The sequence below is a fragment of the Rattus norvegicus genome, chromosome 20 (genome assembly GCF_036323735.1).
Source record: "Rattus norvegicus strain BN/NHsdMcwi chromosome 20, GRCr8, whole genome shotgun sequence".
Taxonomy (NCBI): domain Eukaryota; kingdom Metazoa; phylum Chordata; class Mammalia; order Rodentia; family Muridae; genus Rattus; species Rattus norvegicus.
In genome coordinates, this window is record NC_086038.1 from 28,434,692 (window position 1) to 28,454,028 (window position 19,337).

A 19,337-nucleotide genomic window follows, 5' to 3' on the forward strand; every position below is an offset into this window, starting at 1 on the left:
GTGACTTCCAGGGAGGTCTGACTCATCTTTCACCTTCAGGTGCTTTCCAGCACCTTCTCCTAGTAGCTCCAGTCAGCAGAACTGAGAGAGCCTGGGTTCTTGGTTCTGATGGCAGTTACCAGGTGGCTAGGTAGTCTAGGAAGGTGTCAGGGGGACACACAAGTGGCCCCTGGAATCTGATGAAACCTGTCCGGACCAGCAGCACCCACCCCTCTTCCTTTTTAATTTATGGCGCTGAGACTCGAGTGTTTTAACAAACATGTTTATTAGAAAAGTAAAAATATTGCATAGGTCTTAGTACTTGAACATCAAGTGTATTCATGAACCGTGAGTATCTTCATGTAAACAGTTCTAGATGGAAGACCCAGGTGGCGCTCCTCTGGGGGAGAGGGTTCCAGCCCCCCACCCCCCTCAGCCCCATCCCCTCACAGTTCACTCCTCCAGTACACCGGCACCGGGATGGGCTGGGATGCAGCTCCCTGGTGTTATTTTGTTTCAAGTGTTGAAGATCCCAAATGATCCTAACACCCACCCCCTTCCTATTCTTACATTCATGCAGTCTGTAAGATAGCTGCCTCGAACAGGTCAGTAGTGAAGCTCCGATCCCCCCACCCCACCCCCAAAACAAGATACAAACCAAACGACGAACAAGCTCGGTCCTTTCAGACCATGAGATCTGTCGACAAACTGTCGGAGACCTCCCCCCGCCTCCCCCCAGCACACAGCCCGGGCAGAGGCCAGTGCAGACCAGCTGCCCTTCTGACTCTGGCCCACAACTGCTGTTGTAACTTGTCAGTAATACAAAAATTAATAAGATACATGCTACATACACATCCAGCCAGAAGCCTGTGTGGCTCCGAAGCCTTTGTTTCATGCTACAGTACTGAGGGGCATGTGCCCCAACAGGGGGCCACCTGCACACAACCTAGAGACTTCCTGGACAACACTTCCTTCTCCCACCTGGCCCTGCGCCCCTCCGGTGGCTATTGTCAGTTTTCTAACACAGGGGACAGTCCTTCAGTCCTTGCCTGCGGGTCTCCACCACAGAAATTCCTTGTCTCCACTTTGGGGGGCAGTGCGGCCCCCCTCCAGGACGAAGTTCAACACTCTTCAATGAGCAGCTGCTCGGAGCTGTAGAGTTTCTTTTTGATGACTCTGAAGCCGGTGCTCAGCGTCAGGGACTGGCTGTAACCAGGGACCAAGGAAGAGTTGGCAGAACTCAACAGGCCCTGGATCTTGGGCCAGAGGCGAGAGTCCAGACGCAGCACCAGGGTCAACTGAAAGGTGGGCACTAGACTGGGGTCCAGAGCCAGCTGAGCCACACTATGGCAGCTCTTGCCTTGCTCCACACAGACGTCCAGCAGTGCCCCCCGCAGGCCGCACGGCTCGCTGTACGCCAGGCGCAGGAGTTCCTTGCCCACCTGGCTCACCAGCTGGCTCGGCATCAGCAGGCGCGCAGGGCGCCGCGAGCCCAATCGCGCCTGGGACAGGCTCTCCTGCAGCAGCTGCATCAGGTTGGCACACAGGTGCTCATCCTCGGGGTCACTGAGCAGCTCAAAGTCAGGCAGAGACACCCCATCCAGGTATGAGGAGTCTGGAAGAGAGAACACAGGGAAGGGTATTAGAGCGCCTTCCAAAGGAGCTGTACGGGAGGGGGAGGTGCAGTTTTACTAAGAAAACGGCGTTCCTTCCCATTCCGAGCCTCAGTTTCCATCCCACTCTTGTGCCTTCTAACCCTGGGATAATCTGTTTTTTCGTGCTGTGGATTGGGAAACTAAGGTGGCTTTAATCCGGTTCAGCTCGCTTCGTCCCCACCTCCAATTCAGCACTTGCTCAGTACTCACCTTCCTCCGGCCCAAAGCCACTGTTGCTGCTGTCCAGGGACTCGCAGTCCGAGCTCTCCAGGCTCGCGCAGCGGTCAAGGCCCTCTTCTCTGGCCGCAGACCCCCAGGCGGAGCGCGGCGGCCGATCAGCGGCCGGAGTTCGGGACGAGGACGAAGAGGAAGAGGAGGACGAGAAACGATCCCAAAGGCTAGGCATGGCGAGGTCAGACGCCAGGACGCTGGTTGATGAGGTTCGGCGAAGGAGCACAGAAGCCGCTGAAAGACAAGAGAGACAAGGATTTGGCGTCAGTGTTGGCGTTGCACAGGATTGAGGGCTCTGGGGCCCCAACAGCCGAGGTCGCTCCCCGCCAAGATGTGCACACCCGGGAGGGACACTCACCAGCTAGCGCGGTCAGCGAAGATTGCGGACAAGAGCGATCTGCCTCTCGAAGGGTGAGCGAACTGATGCCAACCCCCGATCGCTGCCCGGACCTGTCCTTTCCAGCCCTCTCGCACCTCCCCCCTGCCTGCTGTGATCCCTAGCACCAGCGAGCAGCAGCCTATAAGGGCTCTCCCGACGAGACCACGCCCCCTCCAGGTCTCAGCCCAATCGAGACCCGGGAGTGTGGCCCACTTCATCCAATAGGCACCGGGCGCACGTTCGCAACGTTCTCTCCTGCCTGGTGACAGCGGCCTGGCCCCGCCCCCACGAAGCCCCAGAACGCTCCCGGCCGAACCCCTCTCCCCTCGCCTTAGCCTCGGCCACACCCCCTTTCTGGAAGGGATCCGAGGCGGCTTTCAGCAGCTGCCAAGGTCCCTGAGGGCGCTCGCGGCAGGGGAGGATCAAGGAAAGAGTTGTTTATTATAGGGTCGCGTTGCTGGGGGAGGGGACAGCCTACGACTACACTCGGACGAAGAGTTGGGGGACCTGGTGCGGTGGTGAGCAGGGGAGAAAGGTAACCCCAGGTTCCGGGAGCCCAAGAGCCAAGGACACTACCGGGCGCACAACTGGATGCCCGTGGGACCGTGGCGCGGCGGCAGACGTTACTCCGTTGTCCCAGGAGCATCAGTCCCTCACTGTCTTTGCTGGGGACACCCGATGCATTTTTGGTAATAGGTCGAAAGACAAGGCAACTCAGGGCCTTCGGCTCCCAGGTCTCCTTATCAGTGTTCCTGTTTCACTACGGCCCCGGGGGAACAGGGTGTGGGTTCAGGAGGACATACATCACTGCTCGCCTATGCGAGGTTGTCCTTAAGCAGAAGGTTTGGGTAGGAGTTAGAGTTCACGGACTCCGATTCATAGCGCCTGGTCCATGGCCAGGGAACAAGGACTCACATCAAACCGACACACTGACCCACCCGCAGGCCTTAGGGACAGAACACTGCAGGGCCAGTGCCTCCCAAACCCACTGCGGCAGAGCCCCTGGCGTCCGCCGGGTCCTAAAACCCCTCTTATGCTTTGTGTTAGGGGAAAAAAAGGGGTCGGGGGAGGATTCAATGGAACCCAGTACCTAGGTCTTTGGAAAAGCCCGAGTGCAATAGCCATCAGGGGTTTCATCATACAGGCGAGGCAACAGGAAACCTATCCTGGCAGCGATGCTCGAGGGCTGATAGCGATTGTTTAGGGTGGGAGGAGATTCAGACGGACTAGACCTGTTTGGTTTTTTGTGTGGGTTTTTTTTTTTTTTTTGAAAAAGCTTTATTAATGTAGGACACTGGGACCCTGATGGAATAAAAGACCAAACTTACATCAGACACTCTGGCCCGGCGGGCAGGAACCAAACCAGATCAGACAGGCAAGCATCGCGCTACTGGGCAGGTTTGCTTCTGACACATGACACTTGTCAGGGAAGTCAGGCCACTGTGCTTTCCAGCCCCACCCCCACCCCCCCCCACTACCCAATTTCATCTTTTTGACGGAGTCTCCTGGCTGGCTGGCCTGGAACTCACAGAGATTCTCCTGCCTTTGCCTTCCTAGAGCTAGGATGAAAGGCGTGAGCCGCGCAACATAGCTCCTACCACTGATATTTTTAAAATTAAAATAAGCCTGATTTTTAGAACAGCCAGGTCTTAGAACTGCAAAAGGCCCTGAATCCGAGGTCTCCCACAGGTACATTCATTTTACAGGTGGGAGACCCGCTCATTTATGAACATCCCCCCCTCCACCGCGGGAGGTGGGGGATAGGCTTAGATTAGGAGACACAGTTAATGACAGCTGCAGAATAGAGTGCCGTGTTTGCTTCTGGAACTCCCGGGCCCAAGAGCTAGAGTTCTTTCCTGACATTTAGATTTGACACTTGCTAGAAGACATCGGATAGGGTGATAAGACGAAATACTTCCGTAAGAGCAGGTGACATCATCCTGTAATGCCTTTCACAGAGGTGAAGAGGGTTGGGGCCCTGTTTGAGTGAATCTTCCTGATGCCAGAGAGAAAGGAGAGAGAGAGAAAAATATTAATTGACCAGCAGGGCACCCATTCCTCCAACTAGGCTGAGCCGAGTTGAACATAGACTATGGATATATTTCTGTCGCCATTTTTTTTTCAGGCTAGAGATGAACCCAGTGTTTCAGGCATGCTACTAGGTACAGCTCCGCTTCTAAAGGGCTCCAGCTCCGCTTCTAAAGGGCTCCAGCTCCAGCCTCCCTTTCCCTCCTCCCTCTCCTCTTGCTTTACCTTTCTTTCTTTCTTTCTTTCTTTCTTTCTTTCTTTCTTTCTTTCTTTTTTCTTTTTTTCGGAGCTGGGGACCAAACCCAGGGCCTTGCGCTTGCTAGGCAAGCGCTGTACCACTGAGCTAAATCCCCAACCCTTCCTTTACCTTTCTGATACAAGGTGGGGGAAAAAGTACTTCAGAGAAATATGACATACTGGCCCAAGAAAAATAGTCTTTCTTTAAAGTGAACAGTAATAAAAGAACCCCTGACCAATTTGGACCAGTTTGGAAAGGAAGAAGAGCTTATTCAAATTCACACATTTATCCAACAGACACCATCATGGGCTATGTAAGCCACCCTCCCCCCTTTAATTTAGTGTCTATATTTTTTGAGAGAGGGCCTCATGCATTCCAGTCTGGCCTAGAACTTGATACAACCGCTTGAATTTTGCCAAGTGCTGGGATTACTAGGGATTAGGTTGAAGCCAGCATATTCTGCACACCGAGCAGCCTTCCTCAGCCTCAGTCAGTCAGTGAATCTTTCTGTTAATAAAACAGCTTCCCTGGAGGATCTCTGATTTCAAGGCCAGCCTAGTCTACAGAGTAATTCCAGGACAGCCAAGGCTACATAAATCCTATCTCAGAAAATTAATTAATTAAAAAAATAATAAAGTTAAATTAAGAAATAAAACAAAACCAGAAAACCCATTTCCCCTCAAATGGGAAAGGGTTGTGTTCATAGGCATTGCATAATTTTGTAGGGTTTTTTTCTTCCCCCAGAGAAATCTATCCAGGGGCTATTGGCAGAAACAGTGCCAGCCCAACACACCTGAAGCTTTGGGTTCCCCACAAGGAAAAGCCCCACAGAAATCAGGTGTGTGGCACACATGTACTCTGAGCACTAAGAAGTAGAAGCAGGAAGATCAGACATTCAGACTCAGACTGGGTTACACAGGAAAGGCAGGACCTTGTCTTAAAAAAGCAGCTTCCGGGGCTGGGGATTTAGCTCAGTGGTAGAGCACTTACCTAGGAAGCGCAAGGCCCTGGGTTCGGTCCCCAGCTCCGGAAAAAAAAGAAAAAAAGAAAAAAAAAAGAAAGAAAGAAAAAAAAAAGCAGCTTCCGGCCGCAGGGTTGACTCAGCTGTGATAAGGACTTACAGGGGACCTATGTTCTGTCCCCAGCACCCATGTTTAACCTCTCAGAACTCTGGTTCCAGGGACATCTGATAATGTGCACATAAGTTTTAGCATAGTAAAAGTACATTTAAATTTTTTCCAAATGTCTTTTTACATGCATTTTATTTGTGGGGTGGGGGTGGGGGTGTGTGTGGCGGTCAGAGGACACTATGTGCATTGTTCCAGAGATAGAACTCTAGTATTCAGGCTTGGCAGCAAGCACTTTGCCTACTGAGCCATCTCAACTGCCCCAGAAACCATCTTTAGTTTGCTTCAGCCTTTTGGTTTTGGTTTTGCACCAGGGGTTGAACCCTGAGTCTCACACATGCTAGGCAAGTGCTCTTGCAATTAAACCATGATATCAGTTCTCTCTCTCTCTCTCTCTCTCTCTCTCTCTCTCTCTCTCTCTCTCTCTCTCTCTCCTTCTCTCTCCCTTTCGTTAAGTAATGGAAAAAGGCCTGAGGAACCTAGTCCTGGGTCCTGGTGATGTTTTTTCAGGCAAGGAGAGGGCAGATAAGAGACTACTCTACAAGAAAGCCCGACAGAGACCCGGAGTGTAGAGCTTGCCTTGCTGTGTGATACCTGCTTAATATGACAACAGACAAGGCCTATTCATTACCTACTTTAAAAAAAAAAAATGGAGGCTGGAAAGATGGCTCAGTGGTTAAGAGCACTGACTGCTCTTCCACAGGTCCTGAGTTCAATTCCCAGCAACCACATGGTGGTTCACAACCATCTGTAATGGGGATCCAGTGCCCTCTTCTGGTGTGTCTGAAGACAGCTACAGTGTACTCATCATTTATATAAATTAAATAAATAAAATCTTTTAAAATAATGAATGTAGAAATGGGAGGGTTTCCTGACCATTGTCTTTTCTGGGGAACTGGAATGACCTCTCACCCATGGGAAGGGACACTATGTGCTGGCCTCTGAATCAGAACCCCTCAAAGGCCATAGCTTTGCATTTGATACTCAACTCAGTGCCCTTGGCTAAGGTTGACTGCATGATGGGCTTGCCTGGACATGCTTTTCCTGCAACCCCCCCAGCACCCCTTAGGTTCCTTCCTCCCTTTCTTCTCCCCTAGAAGCTTGAAGACAGTGATGTTCCTATCCTTTAGCAGCCGGGGCGTGCTAGTCCCCCACCCCCACACACAGGAGAGCCCCAGGAAGACCGGGCCCCCATTGACTGGATCAGTGGACAGCTACATGAAACAGAAGGACAGCATTCCCACATCTACACAGATGTATAGTTGGAATCCCAGCATCTGGTGGGGCAAACAGAGTGGCTCTTCAGAGGACTTCCGCCTTACCCCTCCAGCCCCTTTACAACCTGGCACATAAGCTGAATGTTTGCCTTCCTCACCTGGAGACTAGGAGCAGCACCCAAGGACAGCCCAGTTCTTCCAGCTGGAGGGCGGCATCCCTAGTCAACAGGCAACCAATCAGCCTCAGTGCAGAGAGCCAATCTAGGGAATCGTGAAAAGCAGTATTTTTCCTTGAAGTATCTCAAAATACTGACAGTATTTTATTTCTCTATGTCGGAGCTGGGAATGAATCCCACAGCCTCACAAATATGGGCAGGCACTCTTACCACCAACACATACCTCCAAAGGAAACCTTAAAGACGAGGAGGCAAGGCTCTTATCTAAAATTTCATTTCAAGGCGAACAAATACTGTATTGAAAATGGTGTAACTACCTTCCTTCTCTACTTGTTTCAAAACATCTCTGTGGCCCGGAAGGAGACAAAAGGTACGTCCATCGCTCCCTTCAAAACACCTCTGAAGCTTATGATCCTTGTCCGGTGAGCATGGTGGCCTCACGGTTCGGCCATTCCCATCAAAGTCTTCCGTTTGCATGTGTTGTGGAGGGTTCCTGCTCCAGGCGACAATTCTCACATGTACGCAATGTGCAGCATGCACCCCTTAATGGGAAGACCCTAGTGGAGAGGTGGCTCAGTTCCAATCAGTTGTGGGCTAATGTCACATCCCGGGTGATTTGCACTTCTAGAGTTGGCCCCACATCCCAGTCTCTGTGGCCAGAGCCCTGACCATGCAGAAGAGATGCCTCACCCTTGATTGTGCTCGGTTCCCGTGGGACCCGCCAGAGCCTACAATTTAAAGTCCACGGGCGCTGACTCCCGGGCACCTGCCCCTCCCTCTGCAGGCGGTGCCCGACCCGAGCACCAGTTCCCAGGGCCTCAGTCTGGCAAGTCGCCCCAGTCGGGTTTGGGAAGTTAAACCAGATCTTGGGGTGGGGGTGGGGGTGTTTCTGGGAACCCCAGAATTTGAGATGAAAATCCCTGAAGACCAGCCAGGTTTTCTCCGTGTCTGTACTGCAAGTGGCTTCCTCAGCCCTCTGGAAACTTCGGAGCATGGTGAAGTGGTAGGCGGCTAGAGAACAGGGTGCACCCCTGTGGTGGGGGAGAGGGTGGAGCAGTAACCGGAGGAGGAGGAGACAATAAGCCTGCAAATGTGTTCCCAGGAGCATCTCTGGCTGGCTCGTTTGCTTAGAACAACAACAAACAGCTTGGTTGGAAAAGCAAGCTTGTAGCTGCACCTGGCCCACCGGAGGGTTGTGAAAAGCTGTTGACAGCTCACAACACAAGACTTCAAGTGGGATTTTGATTGTTCTAAGGGAGTGTTAAAAACCCAGTCGGAGGCTTTTTTTGCAAATGAAGCTGCTTTTTGAAATGGAAATACTGACAATACAATATAGCACAGCTTTTGAAAACGGCTTTTAAAAATCTTATCTTGAAAGAATACTCCAAGGAAAAAAGCATGGGTGCCCTTCTACACCCCGTACCCAGGAAGCCCCTTTGAATCTGATTAAATATTAGATTTAGGGGCTTGGGGTGTAGCTCAGAGATATAGCAGGCACAAAATTCTGGACTTAATCCCGGCACTGTGCACAACAACAAAAGGCTTCTTTTTCAGGGAGGAGACTTAGAACATATATATGCTCTTCTATCCAAACCCTGTTTAGATAGGTGGGTCCAGTTGTACAAGTGGATCTGCTGTACAAGTGGTTCCACGCAGTTTTGTGTTCATCTCTACAAATCTGCTGACTGACCCCTCAGGAAGAAGGACAGGGTCTGGGATGGAGGCTAGGCTGGCTTCTCAGCCAATCTAAGCCTCCCTGTGGGGGGCAGGGTGCTGTGCCAGGGGTGGGTGAGGGCATACAGCTGCAAAGACAAGGGCTATGGGTGACAACAATGAGCTCACAGATGGCCAATTCTGCTAGGGTCCTGAGTTTCACAAGACGTCATTTCCTCTGGGGACGGGGCAGAAACGATGGGAACCCCACAAAGGGCTGGTTTGATAAACTGTTGAGGGCCAGAGAGATCTTGAGAGTTGGGAGAGCAGGTTGAAGATTCTGCCAGACTCTTTATGTCAACAGAAGGAAAGACCCCGATGGCTGGCCAGCCTTGGCGCTGCCCACCCCGCTTTTCCCCACCAAGCTGGAGTGGTCTGAGCAATCAGCTTAGGGATCCAACTGGACCCGAAACTCCAGGACACTGTCTCTTCTCTTCCTCACCTGCCCACCTCACAGGCGATCACCACCCAACTTTCTGCCAGCTTTGTAGGGCCCCTCTCCCATCCCGGGACTGAACAGTTAGGCAGAAAGAAATGAGAGGTTTGGAGAGGGCTAGGCAGCCCCTTCTCTGGTTTGTCCCCAAGACAGGCTAAAGAGGTCTCCATTTCCTTCAGACAGTGGAGTAACGGGCAGGGAGTCCAGCTATCCTGTTTTCAAGGCTGTGACTGCTAAGGACGATGGGAATTGTTCTGGGCTATTCCCCTGGGATGGATCCCAGGAGGCATAATATGACTTTGTTATAAATGATACAACATTGCATTCTGTTATACAGTTGATCTGTGTTAATATAAGTAATAAAATTTACTCACTACATTATTCATGTTCTGCTTAAATCCTGTGTGTATGTGTGTGTGTTAGCATGTAGAGGACAAAGGACAACTTTCTGGAGTTGGTTCTCTCCTTCTAGCATGTGGGCCCTAGGATCAAACTCAGGTCGGCAGGCTTTGTGGTAAACTCTTTTTTTTTTTTCTTTTCTTTTTTTTTTTCCGGAGCTGGGGACCGAACCCAGGGCCTTGTGCTCTTGCGCTTGCTAGGCAAGCGCTCTACCACTGAGCCAAACTCTTTAGCTGCTAAGCTTCCTCACATAGCTCAGGCTGCCCTTGAACTCTATGTGTATGGTTTTGAACTCATGATCTTCTTCTTGCTTCCCCCCTCCCAAGTTAAAAGATTACTGGTGTATACCACCATACTCAGCTTAAAAAAAAAAAAAAAACCCAAACTTTTAATAAAAATGGTTAGAAAGATGCACAGTGGCCCAGAGGTTAAGAACACAGGCTGCTCTTCCACAGGACACTCATAACTGTCGGTAGCTCCAGTTTTGGGGGATCCAACACTCTTCTGGTCCCTGGGGGCACTGGCATGCACGTGGTGTGCTGGCATACACATAGGCAAACAACAACAACAACAGACCACAGAAAAATATAAATAAAATTAAAGAAAGAAAGAAAACAAAGACACCCCGTGTTTCTACTGTTGCTTTGTTTATCTAAGGGATGTTTTCAGAGGCCTGTTCTGAAAACTCAACTGGGTCTCTCAACAGTGCGTTCAGTCGCAGAAGGATCATGGGGTGGGGTGGGATGACAAATTCCTAGAAGCTGCTTTCCCCAGAATCTCAGGCCAGAAGAAGTGGACAGTCCTAGGCCTGGCCTAGAGAGGGTCTCTGTGGAGGAGGCCCCCCTACCAGCACAGCAGCCACAGACACCAGCGGCTGACCCATCTGTGGGGGTTCTGTTTGTTTGTTTTTTGTTTTGTTTTTACCTTTTGAGTGGGGCCAACTGTCAGATATCAAGGTGGGGAGCAGGGACAGGATGAGCCTTGTTCCTCACACTGGAGAGACTGTGGACAAGAAAATAACAAAGTCCTCAGGAGACGGAATCATGCTGAACGTCAGAATTAAAGACTGCCACCTGCCCGGACAGTGAAGCAAGCTCGTTTTCGTTCTTTTCTTTTTTCTTTTTATTTATTTATTTATTTATTTATTTATTTATTTATTTATTTATTTATTTTTGGTTCTTTTTTTCGGAGCTGGGGACTGCGAACACAGGGCCTTGGGCTTCCTAGGTAAGCGCTCTACCACTGAGCTAAATCCCCAGCCCCTCTTTTCTTTTTTAAAAATGATTTATTTATCTTATGTGCATTGGGTGTTGAATCCCATAGAACTGGAGTTACAGACAGTTGTGAGCCACCATGTGGGTGCTGAGAATTGAACCCAGGTTCTCTGGAAGAGCAGACAGTGTTCTTAACCGCTGAGTCATCTCTCTAGACCCTTTTTCTTTTCTTTTTTAAAAGATAAATTTTATTTATTTTAAAAATCATGTGTGCTGGAGGATGGAGAGATGGCTCAGAGGATAAGAGCACTGACTGCTCTTCCAGAGGTCCTGAGTTCAATTCCCAGCAACCACATGGTGGTTCACAGCCATGTGTAATGAGATCTGATGCCCTCTCCTTGTGTGTCTGAAGAGAGCGACAATGTACTCATATAAATATAATAATAAATAATTGTTTTTTAAGAAAATCATGTGTGTTGCCAGGCAGTGGTGGTGTAGGCCTTTAATCCCAGAGCTCAGGGGGCAGAGGCAGGCAAGTCTCTGTGTTTGAAGCCAGCCTGGTTTACAGAACTAGTTCCAGGACAGCCAGGACTACACAGAGAAAGAGAGAGAAGAAAGGTGTGCGTGTGTCGTGTATCTGTGACCATGTGAGGGCAGATGCCTGGGAAGGCCAGAAGCCATCTTGGTTCTATGGCACTACTGGACCCCTCATGAGTGCCAGGAACTGAACTCAGGACACAAGGGGAGCATCAAGGGCTTCTGACTGTCAAGCCACCTCTCCAGCACCTCCTTTTTTTATTTTTGAGACAGATCTTGCTGTTGTATCCTTGGTTAATGTGGAATTCACTAAACAGATAAGGCTGGTCTCTCTCAAACTCTCAGATAAGCCTCCTGCCTCTGCCTCCCAAGGGCTGTGCGTGCCACCAAGCCCAGGTCAAACGTCTCTTTATCTCCAACGGCTTTAGCAGCCAGTGGTGGGTGTTTATGTATCTGTCAATTAAAATAATTGACGTGGGCCCGGGAAGATGGCCTGGTCAATAGAGTACTTGCTCACAAGCAGGAGAACCTGAGGTTAATCTCTAGAACTACAGAAGAATCTAAAGAACTAGCCAGCCATGGTGGCATGTGCGGGGTAATCCCAGTGCTGGGGAGAAGCCATGGGTGTCCCTAGGGGCTCTCACCCCCATCTAGGCTAATGGCAAGCAAGACTAGCAAGAGACCCCTTCCTCAAAACACAAAGTGGACAGATTTTTTTTTTTAATTTTTATTTATATTAGTACACTGTAACTGTCCTCAGACACACCAGAAGAGGGCATCAGATCTCATTACAGATGGTTGTCAGCCACCATGTGGTCGCTGGGATTTGAACTCAGGGCCTCTGGAAGAGCAGTTGGTGCTCTTAACCACTGAGCCATCTCTCCAGCCCCCCAAAGTGGACAGATTTGAGAAATGAGGTTGACCTCTGGTCTTTACATGGACACACACACACACACACACACACACACACACATACACACATGCCCCCCCATTACACAAACCCACAGGCACACCCCCATACACACACTATAAACACATGACCCCCTCACCACACCACACACACACATCCCCACACAGGCACACATACATGTACACACACACACTACACACACACACACACACACACACACACCACAGACACACATGCACACACACATGCACACCAATAGTTGCGTATCATATGTAAGCAGGGTTTGGGCTTATCAGTGGTCTCTTTACAAGTAAGAAGTTGGGAGTGTGGCTAAGTGAAGTGACTTGCCTTCGGCTGCACAGCCAGCAGATCTGAATCAAGATTCTCCACAAACCCTGGACACTAGGCCCCTAATGTTCTGAGTTGTGAGCCAAAAGGGAACAGAAAGATTAGATGGAGGTTGGGGCGGAGGGACCACAGGGGCCCAGAACAGCTGGAGTGAACACCTGCAAGCCATGGAGGTGTTGACAGAAGACACCTTCTCTGGCCTTGGCCTCTGTGATATCTGATCAGGCTCCTCCTCCTCCAGTCCTCACATCACAGCTCTGAGTGAGGCAGTGAGAAAGGCAGGCTGACATCCCAGGGCTTTCGGGCCCCTTTGCAGGACACCCTGAATGCCAGAAGTGGCAGTGACTCTGTCAACACATCTCCTTTTTGGGGTTCACCTCCACTCTGCATCGCTGCCAAGACTCTGATGTCTGCCTAAAAGTGGCGCGCGTGTATGTGTGTCTGTCTGTCTGTCTGTCCATCTGTCCGGCTCTATTTATCCTATCTGTAACCCACAAAGTGACAAAGTGGCATAGACCCTCAAGAACCACAGTTGAATTTTGATTTAAAAAGCAGTCTCTTGGGCTGTTGCTCACAGTAGGGCGCTCACACGGCATGCGGAGAGCCCTGGGTCTTCCATAACTTGAGCATCCCCAGTAGTCCATTACCTCAGCACTGCGTAATCCAGGCAAGGAGGCACATGTCTATAATCTCAGCAACTGGAAGGTGACAGGAGGCAGAAAGGAGTTTAAGATTTTCCTTGCCTGCAGAGTCAGTGCTACAGAGTGAGTTTGAGGCTAGCCTGAGCTACTGGAAAAGCTGTCTCCAAAAAAAAAAAAAAAAAAGTAACAAATGCAGAGAAACAAAGACTTTTGTGCTCTGCTCTGCAAATTTGGAACACACACACACACACACACACACACACACACACGCACGCACGCACGCACGCACGCACGCACGCACCACACAAACACATCCAACCAACGGACTTTCCAAAAGTCTGGGGTGCCTCATCAAGGGCCAGACGTTGGCAAGGGTGGGTGGGAGTACTGCACTGCTCGTTCACTCTCCCTCCTCCCACATTTGAGATGTTCTTGGGGAGCCAGGCTGCGGAGGTGACAGATGAAGAGCAGCTGACTTGGAGAGGGGGCTCGGTCCCCGCCGACCCCCTGCAGAGGGGAGAGCGAGGACGTGACTCAGAGAACGTGCCGGGGGGGGGGGGATGGCGGAGAGGGGCGGGGCCTGGCGGCTCAGTCCACCGCCTAGCCAGCCTGCTGCTAAGATGCTGAGCTCAGCACTTTGGCTGCGGCTGGGGGGTGGGGGCGAGCCACCACTGCCTGCACTTTTCTGGAGAGGGTCTGGGAAGGATCGAAAAGGAGGGAAAGGCTAAAGAGGCCCTCACAAGCCTGAGGCTGTTTGGGTGGGGTTGTGCTAACAAAGGGGGCTCTGTAGGAGTGGAGGGTGGGGGTGGGGGTGCCTTGCCTGCGCGAACAACCTAAAGGGTTGTGGGGGTGGGGTGGGGATTTGTGTGAGTCATCACCCTAAACCCTCTCTTAGCTCCAATGATCTACGTCAGAAAGGCCAACCTCTGTGCTCTTTGACCTAGGATTTACGTGGTGGTGGGGTGCTGGTGGGGCATGGAGTGCAAGGAGGGAACTGGGCCTGCAGTCTTCCATAACTTCAGCATCCCCAGTAGTGCAGACTGGGACTTTAAATTTTTCAGGCGACCTTGGGAAGAGCAGGCAGATCTGCTGGGCAGAGACAGCAGGCCAACTCTGTCCTCACCTGGTACTGATGGTTACCCAGGCTAAGTGGGTGGGTAGCTATTTTTGAGCTGACCTACATACCTATTTGCCTCTCTGTCTTTTTATTATTGCACGGTTATTATGGGAGCTTTTCTGTAGGAATCTGGTGTGTGAGGCGGTGGTGTTCGCTGAAGCCTGCACAATGAGGCCTGTGGCACTCTCTCACTGGCTCAGAGGGTTTAAGAGTGGCTGGGGCTGGAAAGAAGAGTATTAGATGGGCCTGAAGAAGCTTCCCCAAGCGTACCAGCCCTGCAGGCAGAGAACCAGGCTCCGATTGGACAAGTAGTGTCACTGGCTAGTACCTCTGCCAGCCTAACTCTGTGGGTCTGGCTCCTTGGTAGGGTGACCCTCTGGTTCTGCAGCCCTGAACTGTGACTTTTCTTTATAGAGGAGGAAGTGAGGCCCAGAGATGAGTTGTGGGTAAAACTGGTTTGGGGTTTACTGCTTTTTGTGTGGACACGCACCCCCACCCGGCTGCGACTCTGTTTATTTTGCCATTGTTTGGGCCCCACTAAAGCCGTCCTCTCCAAACCTTTTAATAGCTCCTTCTGGTCTTGAGAGCAAGTCTAGCCTAGTGCCTCACCTCAGCCTAGCAAACCTCCAGGGCAAACCCTTGCCTATCTGGAGATTCATCTCCCTCCCACAGTCCGGAAGGGGGGAAGCACATATGGTTCCAATTACCTCTGTAACGAACGCTCTTAAATTTTCCATAAAGTGTAGTGTGCGTGGCTTTGTGCAATAATGTAGATGTGGATGTTCAAAATACATGCAGCTGCTAAGGTGTATCAGAAAGGGAACACGAGGTGCAAGGATATACGGTGTTTTCCATCACGCCTGGCCATCAGACCTGAGACCAGGATGGGTGTCAGCAACGAACGGCAGGGGCCCTGTGAAATCTTTGGTGCCTGAGAAGAGTGGGGGGAATGAGGGAATATTTTGCAAGCATTGTCCTCTTTTCTCTGGGTCTCTCTCTCTCTCTCTCTCTCTCTCCTCTGTGTGTCTGTTTGTCTGTGCTTGTGTCTCTCTTTGTGTATGTGTATCTTTGTGTGTGTGTCAGATGACAACTTTGAGAAGTTGATTCCCTCCCCTCTCCCTTTATCTAAATTCTGGGGCTCAAACTCAAGCTTTCAAGGTTTGCACAGCAAGCATTTTTTCTTTTTCTTTTTTTTTTTCTTTTTTTTTTGGAGCTGGGGACCGAACTCAGGGCCTTGTGCTTTCTAGGCAAGTGCTCTACCACTGAGCTAAGTCCCCAACCCCCACAGCAAGCATTCTTACCCACTGTGACATCTTGCTGGACCTTGAGTTGGAGTTTTGGTTCACTGGTGTAATGATTGCCTTTGTCAGGATCGTCTGTGTCTTGTGGAATGGCTTTCATTCCTCTGTGGTCTCAGTTCTTTGCCAGCCTGCTCCTCCTACCCCACCAGTTACAGCCATCCGGCTGCCACCATGCATTTGATGGGGGTAATCTAGAGATGAAGTGTGTCAGAGGCTAAGATACATGCCAGTGCAATTTTATTACTGCAAGAGAGTTGAGCATCGGTGGATTTTGGCAGGAGTGAAATAAGGACCCTCCGACCTCTCCCCTATGGATACTAAGAAATAATCGTGTTCTTTCCATAGGTCCTTTCTATGGAATAGCTTCCACCCAGGGGGACTTGCAGGAAGTCTTTCTCAGACAGATTCCTACCCCTGTACTTGGGAATGTAGGGCAGAGACTGCTTGTCTTGGAGGCCAGAGCTTAATCCATGGCTTATATTGAAACCACCCCTGTCTAGGTCAGAGCCAGTGTTAACTTCTGCAGAGCTTACATACTTACTTTTTTAACTTATGTGTACTCGTGTGTGCAGTGCCTGTGATGACCAGAAGAGGGCGTGGGTTTCACGAAGCTGGAGTTAGGTGACTGTGAGCTCCCTGACAGGAGTGCTGGGAACCAAACTTGGGTCTTCTGGAAGAGCAACAAGTGCTCTTAACTGCCAAATCATCTCTCCAGTAACTCCCAGATCTTGAATATTTTATTTATTTATATCTGGGGCACTGGATCCTAGACAAGCGCTCTCCTGGGCTATGTCTCTCTCCAGCCTGAATTCACAGACTTGAAGTATTTAACGCCTCAACAGCTCCCCAGCTCTCTTCAATACTTGGTGTCCATGTTAGATAATGTGCAGCATATAGTTACGCAGTCAGTGTTAGAATCAGAATGGAATGACACTAGAGCTCACCCTCACAGTAAGGTCAATGTAGAACCAGCAAGCTATCTTCCCTGATCTCTCCCCACCAGTCAGGAATTCTGCTTCCCTTGAACTTGGATGGCACTTATTACAGTCACGTTAAGTTCAAACTGGAAGGGGGGTTTCCCTACCACACTTGAGGACACTAAAGGGGAAGTGTCCAAGAACACAGAACAGGGAAGCAGATCCTATGGCCTCTCAATTGGGGTGCAGCTGCCACCTCTTCAGAGAATTCCTCCCTGGTTGCCCCCATCCTCAAACCACAACTGTATTTACTGGTCAGCGCCCACCATGTACTTTTCTGGTCAAACTGCAATCTCTAGGAGACTAGGGACTGGCTCTGTTTTATTCTGGATCTCCCAGTGCTCAGAGTTCTCAAACAATAAGCAGGAAAAGAAAGACCACATGGGCATCCATTGTCTTGAGAACATTTCTCTAAGGCAGCCACCCCTAGGCTGGCTCAAAAACTGCTGAGTTGACACACCCATAGGGCACATTGCCAGGGGCTGCATGGCCACATCCAGGCCAGAGGAGCTTAAGGTACGAGGGGAGATAAGACCCTGAAGCAGGGACCGTGTTTCAGTTTGGAAAGACACACCAGATGGGAGATGGGCTTTAGTTTGGTGTGAATAACAGATTGGGTGTTTGAGACCCCCCGAGGTGGGTCTAATTAGATCGTGACGATGACAATGGAAATTCACCTCAATGTATGATTGTAGACAGATGTTCAGTAAAGTACAGTGTGTTCAAGTGATGAGAAACCTTGAGGATGTTAAGAAAGGGGAGGTAGCGAGGGCTGACCTGGCATGGGCAAGGGTCTGGTTGCCTCAGCACCACAGTCACAGCAAGGGGAAGTCTGTTTGGGAAAAATGTCACGGCACACATTGGAGGAAAAGAACTAGAAGCTAGACACATGTAGAGTATAATCCCAAGCCAGAGGGAAGAGAGAGAACATGAACATTTAAAAAAAATATGTCATAGCCCAGGCTAGCCTGGCACACTATATGTAGCTAAGATTGGCCTGAAACTCACACCCACACACTTACACACACTGAACAAACATATGGGATGTAGGAGAGAGTGTTCACACAGTTACCTCTGTGGTAGCTTACCTTCTCAAGGCTGGGTGTTCACCATGAACACCCAGGACACATAGGACAGTTTTCTTCCTTTCCTTTCCTCCCCTCCCCCTTTCCTTCCTCCTCCTGCTTCGTTTTTAAAGATGTGTGCTTCTTTTTACTTATGTGTATGTGTATGTGTATGTGTATGTGTATGTGTATGTGTATGTGTATGTGTATGTGTATGTGTGTCTGTGTGGGTCTAGATCATGTATTGTATACCAGCACCTTAAGGACCAGAAATGGGTATTGGATCCCCTGAAACTGGAATTACAGGCAATGGGGAGACACCCAGTGTGCAGGCTGGGAATCAAGCTCAGGTCATCTAGAAGACCGCACTCTTAAATCACTGACCCATATCTCCTACCCACTGACCCATATCTCCTACCCACTGACCCACCTTTTCTACCCACTGACCCATCTCTCCTGCTTCATTCTTTATTTGAGATGGGATTTTACTGTAGCCCAGGCTGGCCCTGGATTCACCATGATTCTCCTATCTCAGCCTCTTGAATGCTTTGCTCACAAGCATGGACCTACCAAATCACATTATTCTCACAACGTGTTTTCTTTGTCGCTTTATTTCTATTTTTCTTTTTAAACATGTATTCACTTTATTTATATGAGTACATTGTCACTGTCTTCAGGAACATCAGAAGAGGGCATCAGATTGCATTACAGATCGTCGTGAGCCACCATGTGGTTGCTGGGAATTGAACTCAGGACCTCTGGAAGAGCAGTCAGTGCTCTTAACCACTGAGCCATCTCTCCAGTCACTATTTCTATTTTTCTTTTCTTTTTCTTCCTTCCTTCCTTTCCCTTCTCTTTCCCTTTCTTTCCCTCCCTCCTCTTTCTTTCTTTCCTTCTTCTTTCTTTCTTCCTTCCTTCCTTTCCCTTCTCTTTCCCTTTCTTTCCCTCCCTCCTCTTTCTTTCTTTCCTTCTTCTTTCTTTCTTTCTTTCTTTTTTTCTTGCGTGCGCGCGCGTGTGTGTGTGTGTGTGCGTGCGTGTGTGTGTGTGTGTGTGTGTGTGTGTTGGGCGCATTCTTAGGGTATAGAGTTCCTTGGTATTAAGTGCTCTTACCACTGAACTACGTGCCCCAGAACACTTCTGCTATTGCAGGATTTGGGGTGAAGGAGTTAGCTGATGGGCTGAAGTTGGTGGAGTGGAGGCCAGTGAGAAATGTACTGTACAGGGGGACACTCAAGATAGAAAGGCCATGGGGACGATAACACTTTGGGGGATGTAGGGAAGGCTCATTTGAGGTGTCCGATCTCTATGGGGCTAGTTGCCCTGGGCTGTAGCCTGCATGCCCATGCCCATGTAAGGTTAGCAAACTTTGACATCTGGGGAAGATGGGCAAGGAAGCAGGTCGACCTTTAGGACCCTGCGGATTCCCTGGCTGTCATCACGTCCTTGGGTACAGAGAGTTCTGGCGGCTACAGAGAAACAAACAGATCTAGAAAGGGTTGAAGCCAAGCCTGGAGTGGAGGTCTGCCTTCTTTACCCTTGGTGCAGCCCCCCCTCCCCCCCCCCCCGCCTGCTAGGGCTGGCTAGGCTCCCATCCAGGCCGAGGGTGAAAGGCCACTGTTTCTAGACGCTCAGCCCCTTCCCAGGACCCAG

General features: G+C 50.2%; 1 protein-coding gene and 1 long non-coding RNA gene across 2 annotated transcripts; both read right to left on the reverse strand.

Moving 5' to 3' along the window:
* Positions 1 to 246: 246 nt before the first annotated feature.
* On the reverse strand, positions 247 to 2,346 carry Ddit4 (DNA-damage-inducible transcript 4). The gene is given in 3 exon segments (NM_080906.2): positions 247 to 1,594; positions 1,845 to 2,099; positions 2,224 to 2,346. Coding segments are annotated over 2 exon segments (690 nt in total). The 5' UTR covers positions 2,041 to 2,099; positions 2,224 to 2,346; the 3' UTR covers positions 247 to 1,100.
* Positions 2,347 to 3,479: 1,133 nt separating this feature from the next.
* Positions 3,480 to 10,293, reverse strand: LOC134483913 (uncharacterized). Its single transcript, XR_010061109.1, has 2 exons — positions 7,348 to 10,293; positions 3,480 to 4,240 (listed from the first exon to the last, which is right to left on the reverse strand). It is a non-coding gene; the product is annotated as an uncharacterized LOC134483913 (long non-coding RNA).
* Between the last annotated feature and the right edge of the window lie 9,044 nt (positions 10,294 to 19,337).